Raw genomic sequence first — 17,260 nt, forward strand, 5'->3', positions numbered from 1 at the left:
AAGAGGAAATCCGAGGTCTCTGGCACTTCCTGCCCCTAAATCTAAAATTTCAGCCCCCACTAGAAGGGCAATAAAGAGAGATGGAGGTTGAGGGTCAGAGGTGAAACAGGAAAGGCAGCGGACTGGTGGTCCCCTGGAGGCCATGTGCCACCTCAGGCAGCAGCCTCTGACAAGTCCAGCAGAGAGTGGGGGAAACGACCCCCTTGGAAACTCAGGAAACGCTGGAAATGCTTGGCTGCTGGGCCCTGCCTGTCTCTGAGGCTTCAGGACACTGAGAGAGCTTTGGCATATTTAGCACTGAGGAATTTTTATTTTGGTTTGTGAAACCCAATCAGGGAGGGGCCTGCAGGCACTCCTCCTCCTCTCCCACCCCTCACCATCTCTGCGTGTCCTCTGTTCTCTGCAGGAGGAGCCATGGGCGGGACGGTCAGTGCCGTGGCCTCTCTGGTGGACTTGGCTGCATCCAGTGATGTGAGGGACAGCACCCTGGCCTTCTTCCTGACAGCCACCATCTTCCTCGTGCTCTGCATGGGACTCTACCTGCTGCTGTCCAGGCTAGAGTATGCCAGGTGAAGGTGCCACTCACTGTCCGCGCCTCCTTCCTGTATGTCCAGTTATGGCCGTGCTGCTTTTTCTCAGCAAATTCTATGCTGGCTTCTTGTCTAGGTGCTATGGCTCAAAGCAGTTGCTCAACAAATTGGCTTGGCTGGTGGATGTGAGAAGCTGGCTCTGTGCTGTGCCCAAGCAGTTGGAGCCTCACGTTTTATCACGGTGAACAATAGTTCCCATTGGTGAAACACAGCCCCTTATTCCAGCGCTGTGTTCCTGCTAGCTTGATGTGTTCTACCTCATTCAGTGCTCACACCTCTATCCAGACATGGTGGAGCACACCTGCAATCCCAGCACTTTGGGAGGCCAAGGCAGTAGATTGCCTGAGCCCAGGAGTTCAAGATCCATTCTGGGCAACACGGTGAAACCCTGTCTCTACAAAAAATAAAAACTTGGCTAGGCATAGCAGCATGTGCCTCTAGTCCCAGCTACTCAGGAGGCTGAAGTAGGAGGATCGCTCGAGCCCAGGAGTTAAGAGGCTGCAGTGAGCTGATTGCACTATTGCAATTCCAGCCTGGGTGACAGCAAGACCATGTCTCTCTGAAAAACAAACAAACGAAAAAACAAAAAACAAACTCACACTCCTCTGTTCCTCTTAGAGTACAGTACTATTATTATTTATTATTATTCCCATGCACAGATTAGAAAACCAGGGTTCAGAGAGATTAAATTGCTGTTGTTTTAGAAGAGACAGGGTCTCACTTTGCGGGCCAGGCTGGAGTGCAGAGATGCAATCATGGCCTGCTGCAGCCTTGACCTCCTGGGCTCAAGCTGTCCTTCCACCTCAGCCTCCCAAATAGCTGGGGCTCCAGGTGTACCACCACACCCAGCTATTTTTTAAAAAGTTTTTGTAGGCCGGACGCGGTGGCTCACGCCTGTAATCCCAACACTTTGGGAGGCCGAGGCGGGCCAGATCACAAGGTTAGGAGATCGAGACCATCCTGGCTAACATGGTGAAACCCCGTCTCTACTAAAAATATAAAAAATTAGCCAGGCATGATGGCAGGCACCTGTAGTCCCAGCTACTCGGGAGGCTGAGGCAGGAAAATGGCGTGAACCTGGGAGGCGGAGCTTGCAGTGAGCCGAGATCATGCCATTGCACTCCAGCCTGGGTGACAGAGCAAGATTCCATCTCAAAAAAATAAATTAAAAAAAAAGAGAAAGAAAAACAAAAAACAGTTTTTGTAGAGACAGAGTCTTACTATGTTGCCGAGGCTGGTCTTGAACTCCTGTGCTCAAGTGATCCTCCTGCCTCAGCCTCCCAAAGTGCTAGGATTACAGGCATGAGCCACAGTGCCCGGCATAAAGAGGTTAAATTACTTGCCTGAATCTCAGAGCCAGTAGGTAGTAGAGCCAGGCAGGATTTTAAGATGACTCCAAACCTGTGCTTGGACAACTTGCTGCCTTATGGGGCTTCTTTCCACCTCTAGGACCTATTTTCTCGCCTCAAGTCTTACTCTTGCTTTCTCTCTCCAGTTCCTCCTTTTGCTTTCTTGCTTCCTGCTGCTTTTTACAAAAACAACCCTTGTCTTTCTCTCATGTTTTATTCTTTTCAAAGCATTTTCCTCTCCACTATCTTATTTGATATAGGAAAGGCAGGAGTTATCCCCATTTAACGGGTAAGGAAACTAAGACCAAGAGAAGGCTAAGTGATGTGCCAGGTGCATGAGCCAGCAGAGCTGGGGAGAGAGCTGCCCCTGACGTGGCCCTGTTCCACAGGAAGCTATTTTTTGCAGTGGCACAAAGCTAAGCAGTTTACGTGTATATTTTTGTTTATGATTTATGACACTCTGTGCATTTGTGATTGTATTTTCTCACTTGAGAGCTGGGGAAACTGAGGCTTAGGAGAGTTCACAAGCATGCCCCAGCTCACTCATCTGGTGAGTCACAGGCAGGACCGGAGCTGTTTCCGGAGTAGCCTCTCCCCACCGGCTCGTGCTATATCCCTGGCTCACGACTGCAAGGGCCTTTTCTCATCATTCATTCTCCCTGTCCTCATGAGGAGAGTCACCTCGTTAACCCCTAGAACCCCCAGCCTTTCAGCAGAACATCGATTCCCCCTGGGCTGGGAGTGAGCCACTTTCCTCAGCTATAGGATTCTTCACCGCTTCAGCAGTCCTCAGGGTTCAGGAGGGTAAGAGGAGGCTGATCTGCTTGAGCTATGCAGTATCCCAGGCACCTACAGACGCCTGGGCTGCCCAGCTCTCCCCGCCCCTTCAGGGCTGTCATCAGAAATTGCCTAGCTGTGGTTCCAGGCTGACGTCCCTGAGCTTCCTGCTGTCTGGCTGGCTGTCCATCCCCCAGCATCCTGTACACTGCCTGGCACCTCAGCGTTGTGCCTTAAATGATTCTGCAGCCACTGAATGAACAGAGGAACAGGAGGGTCGCCCCACTCCTTGTTCTGTTTCCTCATGTCCTATTTCTGGTGCTTTGGGTGGTCTGTTTCCAGCAGGGTAGTCAACCTTCCTTGCTTGCCTAGAGCCAAAGGAGCTCCCAGGACAAGGGACTGTAAGTGTTAAAACCAGGACAGTTTCAGGCAAACCAGGATGATTGGTCACCCTAGTTCCTAGTCTCATTTGGGCAGGCCAGAGTCCTTACAGCTGAGCGTGTGAGACAGAGAACACCCAGGACCATGCTATCCTGTAGACTTTTCTATTTCTTTTTCTTTTTTTGAGACAGAGTCTCGCTCTGTCACCCAGGTTGGAGTGCAGTGGCACAATCACGGCTCACTGCAGCCTTGATCTCCAGGGCTCAAGCAATCCTCAAGTTAGCCTCCTGAGTATTTGGGACAACAGACATGGGCCACCATGCCCAGCTAATTTTTGTACTTTTTGTAGAGACAGAGTTTCACCATGTTGGCCAAGCTGGTCTCAAACCCCTGACCTCAAGTGATCTGCCTGCCTCAGCCTCCCAAAGCGCTCAGATTGATTATAGGCACTAGCCACTGTGCCTGGACAGAAGCTTCTGTTTATTTGCTGATTAAAACTAGGGTCAGGATTTGTGGGCTCATAGACACTTCTCTAAGGATGGGGCTCAGGGAGAGAGCTGTGCTCCCGGGGCTGCTTGAACTAAATCTTCCTGAAAAGGCAAGCTCGCCCGTCCTACATTTGGGAGGGTGAGGTGACGCAGGAAAATTTGGAAGAACTTAGGAGGAAGAGCTGCGACCAGAGGAACTTGGTGGGGAATTTCCTGAGAGCAGACTTAAGGCAAGGACCTGACAACGCTGAATAGAGGGGAAGTAAGAATATTCCTTTCCCTAGATAGCGATTGTGTAAACCAGATAGGGCTCTTGGCTAAAGCACCCCATTCACCGCCACTCAAGAGCGATTCTGGGGAGGGGCCCTCTCACACACCCACTCACCCACCACCCACATGCGAGTTATCTGCAGGTCTTTAGGGTAGGAGGACTGACTGGGGCTTCAAAACTTGGCTGTATGAAACCTCCATTTTACAGAGGAGGAAGCAGGCCCAGAAAGGGGTGTGCCTGGCCCAAGATCACACAGGGAGGCAGAGACAAGGCTGAAACCAGAACCAAGTTACTGCTTACACACACACCTCTATGCCAATTCCCTCTGTTTGAGCTGCATTAATACAGTCAGCCTGTATCTTCTGGTTTTCAGATACCTGGGGCCCAGAGAGGTTGAGTGGCCCAGGCAAGGTCACACAGTAAGGGAAAGTGATCTAAGCTTACTCACTGGTCAGAGTAGCAGAAGTTGGAGAGATTGATGATATTCAGTGTTGAAGATATGGAAGACACTTCTATAGGCTACTTCTCAGTTCTTTCAACAGTTATGTGTTAAAAGGCTGCTCTGTGCCTGAAGATTTAGCTAGAAATAGTCAAATGTGGTCCTTGCTCCAGGAACCTGTCTTCTTCTTCTTTTTTTTTTTTTTTTTTTTGAGATGGAATCTTACTCTGTCACCCAGGCTGGAGTGCAGTGGCATGATCTTGGCTCACTGCAATGTCCACCTCCCGGGTTCAGGCGATCCTCCTGCCTCAGCCTCCTGAGTAGCTGGGACTACAGTTGCACACCACACCACCATGCCTGGCTAATTTTTGTATTTTTAGTAGAGATGGGATTTCACCATTGGGTCAGGCTGGTCTTGAACTCCTAACCTCAGGTGACCCGCCCACCTCATCCTCCCAAAGTGCTGGGATTACAGACGTCACAAGGACCTGTCTTCACTAAAGAAGACACATGATAAACAAGTAAGCCAATGCAATTACTATAGATTGTGGTCAGATCTTTTGAAGGAACTAAACAGGTGCTCTGGTAGAGATGAACAGGGCAAGTTACTTCAGTTAGGGTAGGTAAATGGTGCTGAGCAGAGTTAAACCGGTAATACCTATTAGGAGAGCAGTTTATCAGTAGCTATCAAAATGTTAAAGGTGTAAACCTTTTAATCCAGCAATGTCCTCTTCTAGAAGTCTGCCCTACCAAAATACTAGTATACGTGTGCAAGGATTTATGTGTAGGGATATTCATTGCAACATTGTCTGTAGTAATGAAAAGTTGAGGCAACCTAAGTGTCCATCAGTAGGGGAGCAGTTAAATTGTACATCCATTGGGTGAACCATCATAGAGTAACATAAGGGAGACATAGGCTATGTGTTCCTGTGTAGAAAGATGGCCACGAAATACTGTTCTTTATGCAATCTTATGTATTCATTTGTTTCACAGTTATGCAGGATTTAGGCAGTTAGTATAAGGCACTTGTGTATATTATTTATATATATTGTATTTAGGCATTACACTATTGTAGAAAGTTTTACAATATGTATGACTTGACCCCACTCCTGCTTAAGAAATATAACTGTGTAAGTGTTGTTTGTGTGTGCATGGAATAGTATGTACCAGATTGGTTTTTCTGTTGTTTTGTTTTGTTGAGACAGGGTCTCACTCTGTTATCCAGGCTGGAGTGTGTGGTAATGTGATCGTAGCGCACTATATTGAACAACTGGGCTTAAGCAATCCTCCTGCCTCAGCCTCCCCAGTAGCTGGGACTACGGGCATATACCACCACCCCTGGCTAATTTTATTTTTAAATTATTATTATTATCATCATTTTTGTAGAGACAGGGTTTCACTTGGTTGTACAGGCTGATGTTGAACTCCTGGGCTCAAGCAATCCTTCTGCCTCTGTCTCCCAAAGTATTGGGATTATAGGCGTGAGCCATCAGGCCTGGCCTAGAATGTTAATGGCCAGTACCACTAAGGAGTAAAATCAGAAGTGGGAAGAGGTGAGAGTCCCCTTTCTATTAATACTATACCATTTACTTTTGTATTATTTGGGTTTGTTGTATCAAGCATGTATTCATTTTATCATTTTAGAAATTTGCATTTTTAATACTATTTTACCACTACTCTCCTAAAACATAACAAAAACAGGTGAGCCAGGACAGGGGCCCAGACTCACCATGCGGTGGTCAGTCCTGGTTTCCTCTGTCCCTGCTCGTGGCATGGCCACCACGCTGGCAGGCAGGCCAGGGACAGTGCAGGTCTTCCTCTGACCACCTCGCGACAGCATCCATCATCTCAGGGAACGCTGGGGCCGTAGGCATATGGGGCTTGGGCTTTCCATGCTGGGCTGGAAGGTTCTGTTCTGAGTGCCCACCCCTGGCTGTGCTGACTCAGATCCCAAGCAACCTGCTTGACGGTGGCCCTGTCTCCTCCCCACAGGTACTACATGAGGCCTGTTCTTGCGGCCCGTGTGTTTTCTGGTGAAGAGGAACTTCCTCAGGACACCCCCGGTGTCCCTTTGGTGGCCTCCAGATTCAGTGATTCCCACACGCCCCCTCTCCGCCCCATCCTGAAGAAGACGGCCAGCCTGGGCTTCTGTGTCACCTATGTCTTCTTCATCACCAGCCTCATCTACCCCGCCGTCTGCACCAACATCGAGTCCCTTAACAAGGACTCAGGCTCACTGTGGACCACCAAGTTCTTCATCCCCCTCACTACTTTCCTCCTGTACAACTTTGCTGACCTGTGTGGCCGGCAGCTCACTGCCTGGATCCAGGTGCCAGGGCCCAACAGCAAGGCGCTGCCAGGGTTCGTGCTCCTCCGGACCTGCCTCATCCCCCTCTTTGTGCTCTGTAACTACCAGCCCCGCGTCCACCTGAAGACTGTGGTCTTTCAGTCCGATGTGTACCCTGCACTCCTCAGCTCCCTGCTGGGGCTGAGCAACGGCTACCTCAGCACCCTAGCCCTCCTCTATGGGCCTAAGATTGTGCCCAGAGAGCTGGCCGAGGCCACGGGGGTGGTGATGTCCTTTTATGTGTGCTTGGGCTTAACGCTGGGCTCAGCCTGCTCCACCCTCCTGGTGCACCTCATCTAGGAGGGAGGACACGAGGACATTGGTGCTTCAGAGCCTTGGAAGATGAGGAGAGAGTGCAAGAAGGCTGGGGACCATGGAGGAAAGGCCTAGAGTTTCGCTTGGGACAGAGAGCAGAGCGCACTCGGGCCTCATCCCTCCCAGGATGCCGGTGAGTCACATCCATGCCCATGTGCAAGGCAGATAGTCCAGACACGTTAACAGAACACTCTGAGACAGTTGAAGAAGAAATAGTACAAAGCAGGGGTACTCCCTTCACAGCCGATGGTTAACATTCCACCTTCTTTCTAGCCCTTCAAAGGTGCTGCCAGTGTTCGCTCTAGAGCTGTTACAAAGCCAGTGCCAAAACCCAGCCACGGGCTCTTTGCATCCTCCCAGCTGTGCTCATTCCAACTGACAGTGAGATGCAAGCAAATGCTCAGCCCTCCTTACCCTGAAGGGGTCTCCCTGGAATGGAATTCCCCCTGGCATGGTCAGTCCTTAGGCCCAAGACTCAGACTCCTGTGTTCTGTGGGTGAACAACTGCCCACCAACCAGACTGGAAAACCCAGAAAGACAGGCCTTCCACGAATGCTTCATTCCAGAGGGACCAGAGGGCCTCCCTGTGCAAGGGATCAAGTGTGTCTGGCCTGGGTTTTCAAAGTGGGATCCTCATGGCCTGGTGGTCTATGGCCTGGGTCAAGATGAAGGTCTTTTAGTGTTCCTGTTTACAACATGTCAAAGCCATTGGTTCAAGGGCATAATAAATACTTGAGTATTCTATGTAAGCCTCATTGATGTCTCTGTTAGTCAGAGTCTTAACAAGCAATGGTGTACTCAGATTAGGCAATTTGAGGATTTTAAAAAATTTTATTATTCTTATTATTGAGACAAGATATCACTCTGTCACCCAGGCAGGAGTGCAGTAGCTCAATCATAGCTCACTGCAGCCTTGAACTCCTGGGCTCAAGTGATCTTCCAGCCTCAGCCTCCTGAGTAGCTGGGACTACAGGTGCACACCACCATGGCTGGCTAATTTCTGTATTTTTAAAATTTTTCATAGAGATGGGGTATTACTATGTTACCCAACCTGGTCTTGAATTCCTGAGCTCGAGCGATCCTCCCACCTCAGCTTCCCAAAGTGCTGGGATTACACGTGTGAGCCACTGTGCCAGCCTAATTTGAGGATTTTCTTTTTTGTTTTTCTTTTTTTTGAAATGAAGTCTTGCTCTGTTGCCCAGGCTGGAGTGCAGTGGTGCAATGCTGGCTCACTGCAACCTTGAGGATATTTTAAGAGCAGGTGTAGGAACCCCAGGGGGTTGTGCATTCTATCTAAACACTAGTAATAGGGAGGCCATTCCAGCTCCAGCCTGATGTGGTGGGCGGGAGGGAGTCCTTCCAGAACCTAGGGAGTCACTTTGTCTGGGGATGGGATGGGACACATCCAGCCTGCTGTAACCCTGCAGGAGGGAGCTGAAGGAATAAATTCGCTCCATTCTTCCTCTGATTTCCGTGTCCCTGGGCACTAAAGCCCAGCCAGCCGCAGGTGGAGAGGGTGGAGAGAGGCCTAGAGAGAAACAGGGAGGTGTCTGGCCCCGGGTCTCATGCATTGCAGGACCAGCGAGCACCTTGGCTTTCACAGGTTTATTTTTTGTGAACATCCCTGGAGGTCTGAAGCTTTGATCAGCAGAATTAGGTGTTGCTTTGTTCTGGTTTGTTGCGGATAGTTGTGTATATTGAAGCTGTTGTGTCAAAAGACAACCCCCAGGTTCCATTGCTCTATCTGGGAAGGCTGTGGCCCCTCACGTTGGCGATCTCCTGACATGAAGAACAATTTATAATTTTTTCAGGTGTCTAGAAGGCTCCCAAAAGGCTGTTCTTGGAAAACAGCATGGCTCGGGAATCAGAGAGAGAAAAGAATCAGATCAGACCAGGAGCTCTCTCTCAAGAGTCCTGCAGAAGGAACAGAACTTGCCCCCAAGATGTGGCAACCCCTAGAGCTGTGAATCAGCCCTCTGCTTCTCTGCAGAAGCGCACTGGCTCAGTGGTGCCCTGCAGAGGCTGATGAAACTGAGAAGCAGTCAGTAATCCAGCCGGTGGCAGCAGTTCATGTTCCCTGCCGTCTCAGCCTAGTACACATTCCCTCTCCTTGGCCAGAGAACTAAAGAGGACACCTTGAAAGGGTTTCTGAACTCGATACCTACCAAAAAGAAAAAATTCTCCCTTCCCTTTGCAGGAGCCTGAAATCTCCCCCTTGGTTTTTTCATTGACTTTAATGCTGTGGATGACTTGGGGTGTTGGTCTAGCTGGTGACTCATCTCAATCATAAGTGTTTTAGAAATGAGAAGCATGGACCAGGCACAGTGGTTCATGCCTGTAATCCCGGCACTTTGGGAGGCCAAGGCAGGCGGACCACCTGAGGTCAGGAGTTCGAGACCAGCCTGACCAACATGTCGAAATCCTGTCTCTACTGAAAATATAAAAATTAGCTGGAAGTGGTGGTGGGCGCCTGTAATCCCAACTACTCGGGAGGCTGAGTCAGGAGAATCACTTGAACCCGGGAGGCAGATGTTGCAGTGAGCTGAGACTATGCCATTGCACTCCAGTCTAGGCAAAAAGAGCAAAACTCCATCTCAAAAAAGAAAAAAAGAAAAAAGAAAAAGAAAAAGAAATAGGCACCATGCCTGCCTTAAAGTAAACCAGCAGTCTCTGAGCTCAGAGATGGGGACCACCTTGGAGCAATCACCTTGCAGCTATTGGGGAAGAGTAGTGGTGGTCTCTCATGCTCTGTTGTAGAGGAATGGCTTTCAAAGAAGTGGAGGAGGCATCTCCATTAGAAAGATGATTTGCAGTTAGTGTGGAGCACAGGGGGAGTTGGGGGGCCAGCCGTGGGGATGGTAGGGCATGGAGATGATAAACTAAGTTGCATCCACTTTGCCAGGGGAGGAGAGGCTACTACTCTGTTGGGAGGGGCTGGCGGTTTGGCTGTTGGGGATCATCCAGGCTTTCGCTCACTTTGCTTGGTTACTCACCTTAGTGGGCACTTCACAGAGGGTCATTCCCTCCCAGGGAGGGAGGAAGGAAAATGAAAATCCATCTCCAGGCAGAAGGATGGATGGGGAGTTCAATAACCCTTCGCTGTGAGAAGCAGCTCATGGGCTTCAGCTGCTCTGGATCTCAAGTCTCATGTGAACCCAGCAGGCTTGTGAACCAGCTAGTATGTTTGGAGGGGTGAACAAAACTCACCAAAGAGGAGGGGAGTTTTCAATGAGAGAGGTAGAGGGGATGCCTTGAGAGGTGGTTGTTGTCTAAGAGTTCTCTGATTTAATTCCAAATGGCAGTTTTTAGGGCACCATACAGATGTTCATTTTCCTCCTTCTTAATTTTTAATTTTTTGGTTTCTTTGAGACAAGGTCTCAGTCTGTCACCCAGGCTGGAGTGCAATGGCATGATCACAGCTCACTGCAGCCTCCACCTCCTAGGCTCAAGCGATCGTCACACCTCAGCCTCCCTGTGAGCTAGGACCACAGGTGCATGCCACCACACCTAGCTAATTATTTTTTAAATTTTTTATAGAGGCAGAGCCTCAGCGTGTTGCCTAGGCTGGTCTCTAACCACTCCAGCAAACACTGTGTTTGTGTTCTAGTGTTCTGTGAAAGATAGAACTTGAGAGTGATGAAATCAGATGTTTAGCTGAGGACATTTCTATGCAATGTATTGAAAGTGTGGCTTGGCTCCTCCTGACTGCTTATAATAAAATGTGAGAAGGTGGGACGACTCAACAAATCTCCCGCCTCGGCCTCCCAAAGTGCTGGGATTACAGGCATGAACCACCATGCCCGACCATTTTTCTCCATTATTCAATTAACAAAGCCGCATGAGTAGACTCTTCAACCAGTGGGCAACGGGGATTTCTGAGAACATGCTTATTCCTACATATGCAGGAGCTGGGGGGAACTTCAACCAGGGTGCTATTATGAGCAAGGACCCCTCATTCAGCTGCCTTCCACTCAGTGCTCCAGGGAGAAGACTTCGGCCTCCTCATCAGCTCGGAGGTGATGTGGGCGCTTAACTTCTGAGCCAATGTCACACTTTTATAGAGAACTCCACGTAGAAGAGAGGGCAAAGCCTGTTGGCATATTTATAGTATATTCCAGCTGAATGTGAACTGAGAGCCCACGCATGTCTCCACTTGGTGGGCTTTCTGAGTGGGAGTACCTCGTGCCTATTCTACCATCATCACTTCCTTGGTGGCAGCATTGTCAGTGCCAGTATGCCTCTGGGCCTGAGTCACTGTTGCTCTTCACTCACTTGCTGAGGCTGCCTGCTTCCTGGTCCAGCGTTGACTCCAGCAGGATCCTAGAAAGAATTCCTGCCCCACCATCAGGTAGAAGCTAGGACTAGTCATGTAGCCATAGAGCTGGCTACTGGGGAAGGAGTAGTGGGGGTCTCTCATGCTCTGTTGCAGAGGAATAGCTTTCAAAGAAGTGGAGGAGGCATCTCTGTTAGATGATTTGTAGTTAGTGTGGAGCACAAGCGGGGAGGTGGGTGGTGATGGTAGGGCCTGGAGATGACAGACTAAGTGGCACACACTTCACCAGCCCCTGCTGCTGAGGTGACCCCTGCATGGCTCGCTGCTGATAAACCTGTCTTGGAACAGGAGGGTTGTGGGACATGAGACACAGCTTTAGAGGTCAGGAAGTCTTGCTCCCAGGCCCACAAGGCACCATCTGTGTGAGTCAACGTTCCTGAGTCTCATTTCCTCATCTGTAAAATAGGGATAATAGTAAGTCCCAGAGCTGTGACCATCTGCTGTGCCACTGAGCCAGCCTTTCACCCCAGTCACACCCACTCCCCAACCCACATACGCAAGAGCTGCACCAGGGGTCACAGCCTTTGCAGCAGGCAACTCAGGGCACAGTGCACACCCCCTACTGCCACCAGGTTTCTGCCACTCAGGAAGTCCAGGGCAGCCTCAGCCTGAGATGGCGAACTCAACTTCAGGCTTCCCTGGGCTTGACCCTGAAGGAGAGTGACAAAGATAGCCATGCTCTCTGCCCGTACAAGGTTCCAGCCAACTGACCCATTGGCACTGCGCTCCCCGCTAAGAACAGTTCCGGCGCTTGACTGGAAGTTAGAGGAGCTCCAGGGCCACAACACAGGGCCAAGGAATTGACAGTCACAGGATTCAGACACGCACACTGAAGTTGGAATGCTGTTTCTGCCACCTCCTAGCTGGGTCACTTTAGCCCCATCCTGCTGGTGCCCTTTTCTGATGTCTAAAATAAGCCGGCCAGGCATGGTGGCTCACACCTACAATCCCAGCACTTTGGGAGGCTGAGGCAGGAGAATCACTTGAGGCCAGGAGTTCAAGACGAGCCTGGACAACATAGTAAGACCCTATCACTACAAAAAAAAAAAATACAAAAATTAGCCAGGCCTAGTGGTGCATGCCTATAGTCCCAGCTACTCTAGAAGCTGAGGCAGGAGAATTGCTTGAGCCCAGGAGGTGGAAGTTACAGTAAGCTAGAATTGCACCACTACACCCCATCCTGGGCAACAGAGTGAGACTGTGTCTCTAAAAAAATAAAAAATAAAATGAGAAGCCTCTCAGGGCTGTAGAAAGATTAAATAAGCCTTAATATCATATGCAAAGTATCTGGCATATGATAGATCCTCAACAAACTTGGTTTTCTTCCAGGTTTTGCTGCTGCCTGGACAACTTGTTGCAATGCCAGCTGCTTCCCTGTGGGAGGCTGTACCCTGTACCCAGTGCTCAATGGACTTGCCAGGCCCCTTGCCTGGTCCCCAGGCCTAGAACCTGACACTTGTTTGATGCTCAGGCCCCCCACCTGGATCTGCCTGCCCAGGCATGCCCGACCTGGGGGCAGGATACACTGGGCAGAAAGCTGGAAATCCAAGACCCCAGACCACTCACTTTCTCCTTTGGACAGGCTGCTTCACTGTTTTTCTATGACTCAGCTGGAAAATTGGGTACCCCAGTACCCATTCTATCACTATCATGAATGCACAGCCATGAACAAAGATGCCCTTTAGAAACTGGTGTAGTTCCAACGAGGTTACAAGAGCCTGGGCTCTGGAGTTGTTCTGCTTAGGTTTGAGTCCTTATTAGTTCCTGGCTATATGACTGAAGGTAAGTCCAATCCCTGCCTCCATTTTCTCATCTGAACACTAGGGGCGATTGTAGTACTGCTCTCATACCCGGTTATGATGATATACTGGCAATGCACATAAAACATTTGGAATGGAGCCTGGTGCTACAGATGAATGTTTGTGTCCCCCCCAGATTCACATGTTCCAATCCTAACCCCCAACCTGATGGTATTAGGAGGTTGGATGTTTGGGAGGTGATTAGATCATGAGAGTAGAACCCCCATGAATGTGATTAGTAACCTTATAAAAGAGACTCAACAGAGCTCCCTCACCCCTGTGCCATGTGAGAACACAGTGAGAAGATGGCCCTCTGTGAACCAGGAAGCAGACCCTCACCACATACCAAATCTGCTGCAACCTTGATCTGGGACCTCGCAGCCTCTAAAACTGTGAGGAATAAATTTCTGTTGTATATGAGCCACCCAGTCTAGGATATTTTTGTTACAGCAGCATGAACAGACTAAGACAAATGTGAAGGAGCTAGACTGAACTGTGTTTGTGTTCTAGTGTTTTGTGGCAGGTAGAACTTGAGAGTGATGAAACAAGATGCTTAGCTGAGGACATTTCTATGCAATGTATTGAAAGTGTGGCTTGGCTCCTCCTAATAACATGTGAGAAAAGAGAAATGACTTAAACATGGAATGGTGAAGCAAAAAGGAAGCAGAACTTAAAGCCTTGGAAAATCCTCAGCCTATTCATATTGCAAAAAATGAGAACACTACAGGTGTAGTCAAATGACTGTTTGCTAAGGAGATCAGAGTGTATCAACAATCTGACCTGGGCTCTGCAATCCACTGCTGGCCATGAGCTTGGGAGCAGGCCCTGCTTCTGCAGCAGTATGAGTGTGGTCTACATCAAAGTAAAGGGAGGTGCTGATCATTGAGCAGCTACTATGGTCAGGCTGTGCCTATGTACAGTATCCCTGCCAGATGGGGTGGGTCATCCCCATTTTACAGATGAGGAAACTGAGACTCAGAAAGATAAAGTCAATAAGAGGCCATGTTAGAATTCAGACCAGAGTTAGGAGGGTCCAAGCCTGTCTTTCCTCTTCACCCTGCTGCCTAAAAAGATTGAGAAGGGCAATTCCAGTTTAAATGGTTTGTGGATCTGGGGACACCCAGAGCACATGCTGGGTAGACAGGGTAAGGAGGGGGAGAAGCAGAGTCAGGACGAACCTGTCCAGTGTGAGGGACAGGGGCCACCCAGCCTGCCCTCAGTGCTTCTGTGGTAGCACTGATGGGTCACTGGTCATCAGTACCCAAGGCTGCATTTATTATAGGCACTTGAAACATAAGGTTCATGAAGGTAAGAGCAAGATTTACAGAGCATGTGATACATGCAGAGAGCTTCACCATCTGGATCTCATGTGCCACATGCCTCAAGCCTGTCCTCTCCAACATGCCAAGGAACTGTGGGTGGGTCCACCTTCCCAGACACGGAGAAGAGTAAAGTATGAAGTCCTAGGATAACCATGCCTTCTGTTCCCAACTTAAAACATATGCCTAGAGCTGGTGGGGCCCTGAGGCCACCAAGTCCAACCTCTGCCTCTCAGCAAGACCATACTTGGGCTACTGTAAACCAGCTGGCACCAGACCTACGCTGACCAGCAGTTTCTAACAGATTAAGTCCCAGAGGCCCAAGGGGATTGAGCATCCTCAGTGCTGTTCTTTTTATTTATTTATTTATTATATACATTTTAAGAGATGGAGTCTTGCTATGCTGCTGATGTTGGAGTGCAGTAGCTGTTCAGTGGTGCAATCATAGCTCACTGCAACCTCCAACTCCTAGTCTCAAGTGATCCTCCCACCTCAGCCTCCCAAGTAGCTGGGACTACAGGCATGTGACACGGTGCCCAGCTTTTCAAAAAAATGAAATGTAACTATATTTTCCGAAATAAAATATTGGTGAGAAAAGTGCCATTGTTTTACATTTTTTAATGTAATTTTGTATTGATACATAATAGATGTACATATTTTCAGGGTACATATGATAATACACTGATACCATTTGTAAAGATCAAATCAGTGCAATTGGGATAGTCATCACCTTAAATATTTGTCTTTTCTTTATACTAGAAACATTTAAACTATTTTATTATTTTTTTTAATTTTTAATAGAGACAGGGTCTCCCTATGTTGCCCAGGCTGGTCTCGAACTCCTGAGCTTAAGCAATCTACTCCCCTTGGCCTCCCAAAGTGCTGGGATTACAGGCGTGAGTCATCGCACTTGGCCCAAATGATTCTCTTCTAGCTATTTTGAAATATATCATAGATGATTGTAAAGTGTAGTGAATACTGATCCATCAAACACTAGGTCTTACTGGTGCTGTTCTGATTCTGGAAAAAGCCCCCACATTCCTAGCCCACTTCCCATGCACTCACTCCAGGCTGAAGGACGTGAGGTCCTCTTCCCAGCAATCTCACTCGACAGCCTCCATCACTACTGCACTGACCCGCCCCACTCCTTGGAGTTTAATGCCTCTGGACTTCTTATGTCCGTGGTACTTCCCTCTAAGAGTCTTATGTGGGTCTTAATCTGGGGCCCCTGGATGGAAAGAGGGATTCAAGGAACCCCTGAGACCATATGCAGAAGTCTGTGTGCTTTGGGGGAGCGGCTATAGCTTACATAAGATAGTCAAAGGGGTCCGCATTCCAAGAAGGTTTCCGAGCCCCTGGATGCCAAGTTACAGTGAACTGTCCTGTTTAGTGGTGTTCCTGGACAGAGCAATGGACAGAACACAGTGCTTAAGAGCAGGGACTTAGAGGCCAGACTGCCTGATTTTGAACCCCGACTCTATGTCTTATTAGTCAGTGATCTTGGGCAGGTTTCTTAACCTCTCTGTGTCTCTGTTTCCTTATCTGTAAAAGGGATTGACAGTGTGTCTATCCTCATGGGATTGTTGTGAAGATTAAATGACTTAATCCACACAAAGCTCTCCATTCAGGCTAAATGATTACTTCTCCTCCCATCGCCCTTGGAGGTTGGCAGGGCAGAGGTTATCCTGACCACTTTTTCAATGAGGAAGAATGACAGAAATAATAGCCCAGTTCCAGAGCTCTGCCTGCAAGTGCAGCAGGTCCTGCTGACTGTTTCATGAAATCATTGCAAAGAGGAAGTCTGCACACTGCTTTCAGAGGTGGGAGGATTCCTTTTAGAGAACTGGGGAATAAACAGATCTGTCAACAATTTCAGTCCCGGTCAAGTAGTGAGAACCAGTCATAGGTCACAGGATGCAAGAGGTGGCTTTAGGCGTGAGTCAGGAGCCACACACCTGAACTGGCCTGTTAGCATCTTCACGGTAACCTCCTTGAAGTCCCTCTGTCTAATCAGATTTCCAGAGAAGTAGAGGAACTACTGCTTATTGAGCACTATGAACCGGGCAAGTGAATGCATAATCTTACTTAATCCATACAGTCACTAGGCAGAAGGATTATCATCCCCATTTTGTATGTGCCAAAACTAAGACTCACTCACATAGCTGCTAAGTGGCAGAACCGAGATTCAAATTCAGGTCTGCCCGACTCCAAGACTCAAGTGCCTGATGGCAACAACAGCAGTAGTCCTCATTAGAATCACCTGGAGCACTTGGTAAGTGCAGATTGCTGTATCTGCTCCCAGAGTCCCTGATTCCACAGGTCTGGTGTGGGACCTGATAATTTGTAGTTCCAGCAAGTTCCCAGGTGGTGCTGATGCTGCTGGTCTGAGAACTCCACGTGGAGAATCATTGTGCTAAACCAGAGTGATGAGGGGTTGTCAGGAGCTCACACCTGGCCCGGGGAGAGAAAGTGAGGGCTTCATCTGCTGCTGTTCCAGTTGAGGGCTCAGGAACTGGAAAGTCTTTAATGAAGCTAATGCATTGTGGACACTCACTCAACCTTCCTTGAAAATGATCACAGATTCAGGGCAGAGCCTTTGCATTTTAAGTACCAAGCTCATCTTCTTCACCACGCCCCAAGGTTGGCGCCTGGTGGCTTTACTCCTCACTTGTGTCTTTCCCACCTGCTCCCTTCAGCTGAGGCCCAACACTATCAATATTCAGGAGGGAGGAGGGAGAGGGGCGGGGGTGAGACAGTGAGGCCGAGGGGTAAGTCTCAAGGCGGGCGTGCGATGATAGGCTGGAAGGCGCTATGATCTCACCCCCTCGCAGGCATTCCTGTAACTGGGGAGC

The 17,260-nt window shown here is 49.1% G+C and overlaps 1 protein-coding gene across 3 annotated transcripts in view; it reads left to right on the forward strand.

Annotated features, from left to right (window-relative positions):
• Positions 1 to 7,706, forward strand: part of SLC29A3 (solute carrier family 29 (equilibrative nucleoside transporter), member 3) — a 49,867-nt gene extending 42,161 nt beyond the window's left edge. The window contains exons 5-6 of one of the 3 annotated variants that reach the window (XM_011927596.1): positions 407 to 569; positions 6,288 to 7,706. In XM_011927596.1, coding sequence (XP_011782986.1) covers positions 407 to 569; positions 6,288 to 6,942 — 818 coding nt within the window. In that variant the 3' untranslated portion in view covers positions 6,943 to 7,706. Of the gene's footprint in view, positions 1 to 406; positions 576 to 6,287 lie in introns of all 3 variants that reach the window. The other 2 variants (XM_011927603.1, XM_011927587.1) reach the window with 2 other exon arrangements.
• The last annotated feature ends 9,554 nt before the right edge of the window (positions 7,707 to 17,260 follow it).

This window comes from Colobus angolensis, unplaced genomic scaffold (assembly GCF_000951035.1).
Source record: "Colobus angolensis palliatus isolate OR3802 unplaced genomic scaffold, Cang.pa_1.0 Scaffold12, whole genome shotgun sequence".
Lineage (NCBI taxonomy): Eukaryota > Metazoa > Chordata > Mammalia > Primates > Cercopithecidae > Colobus > Colobus angolensis.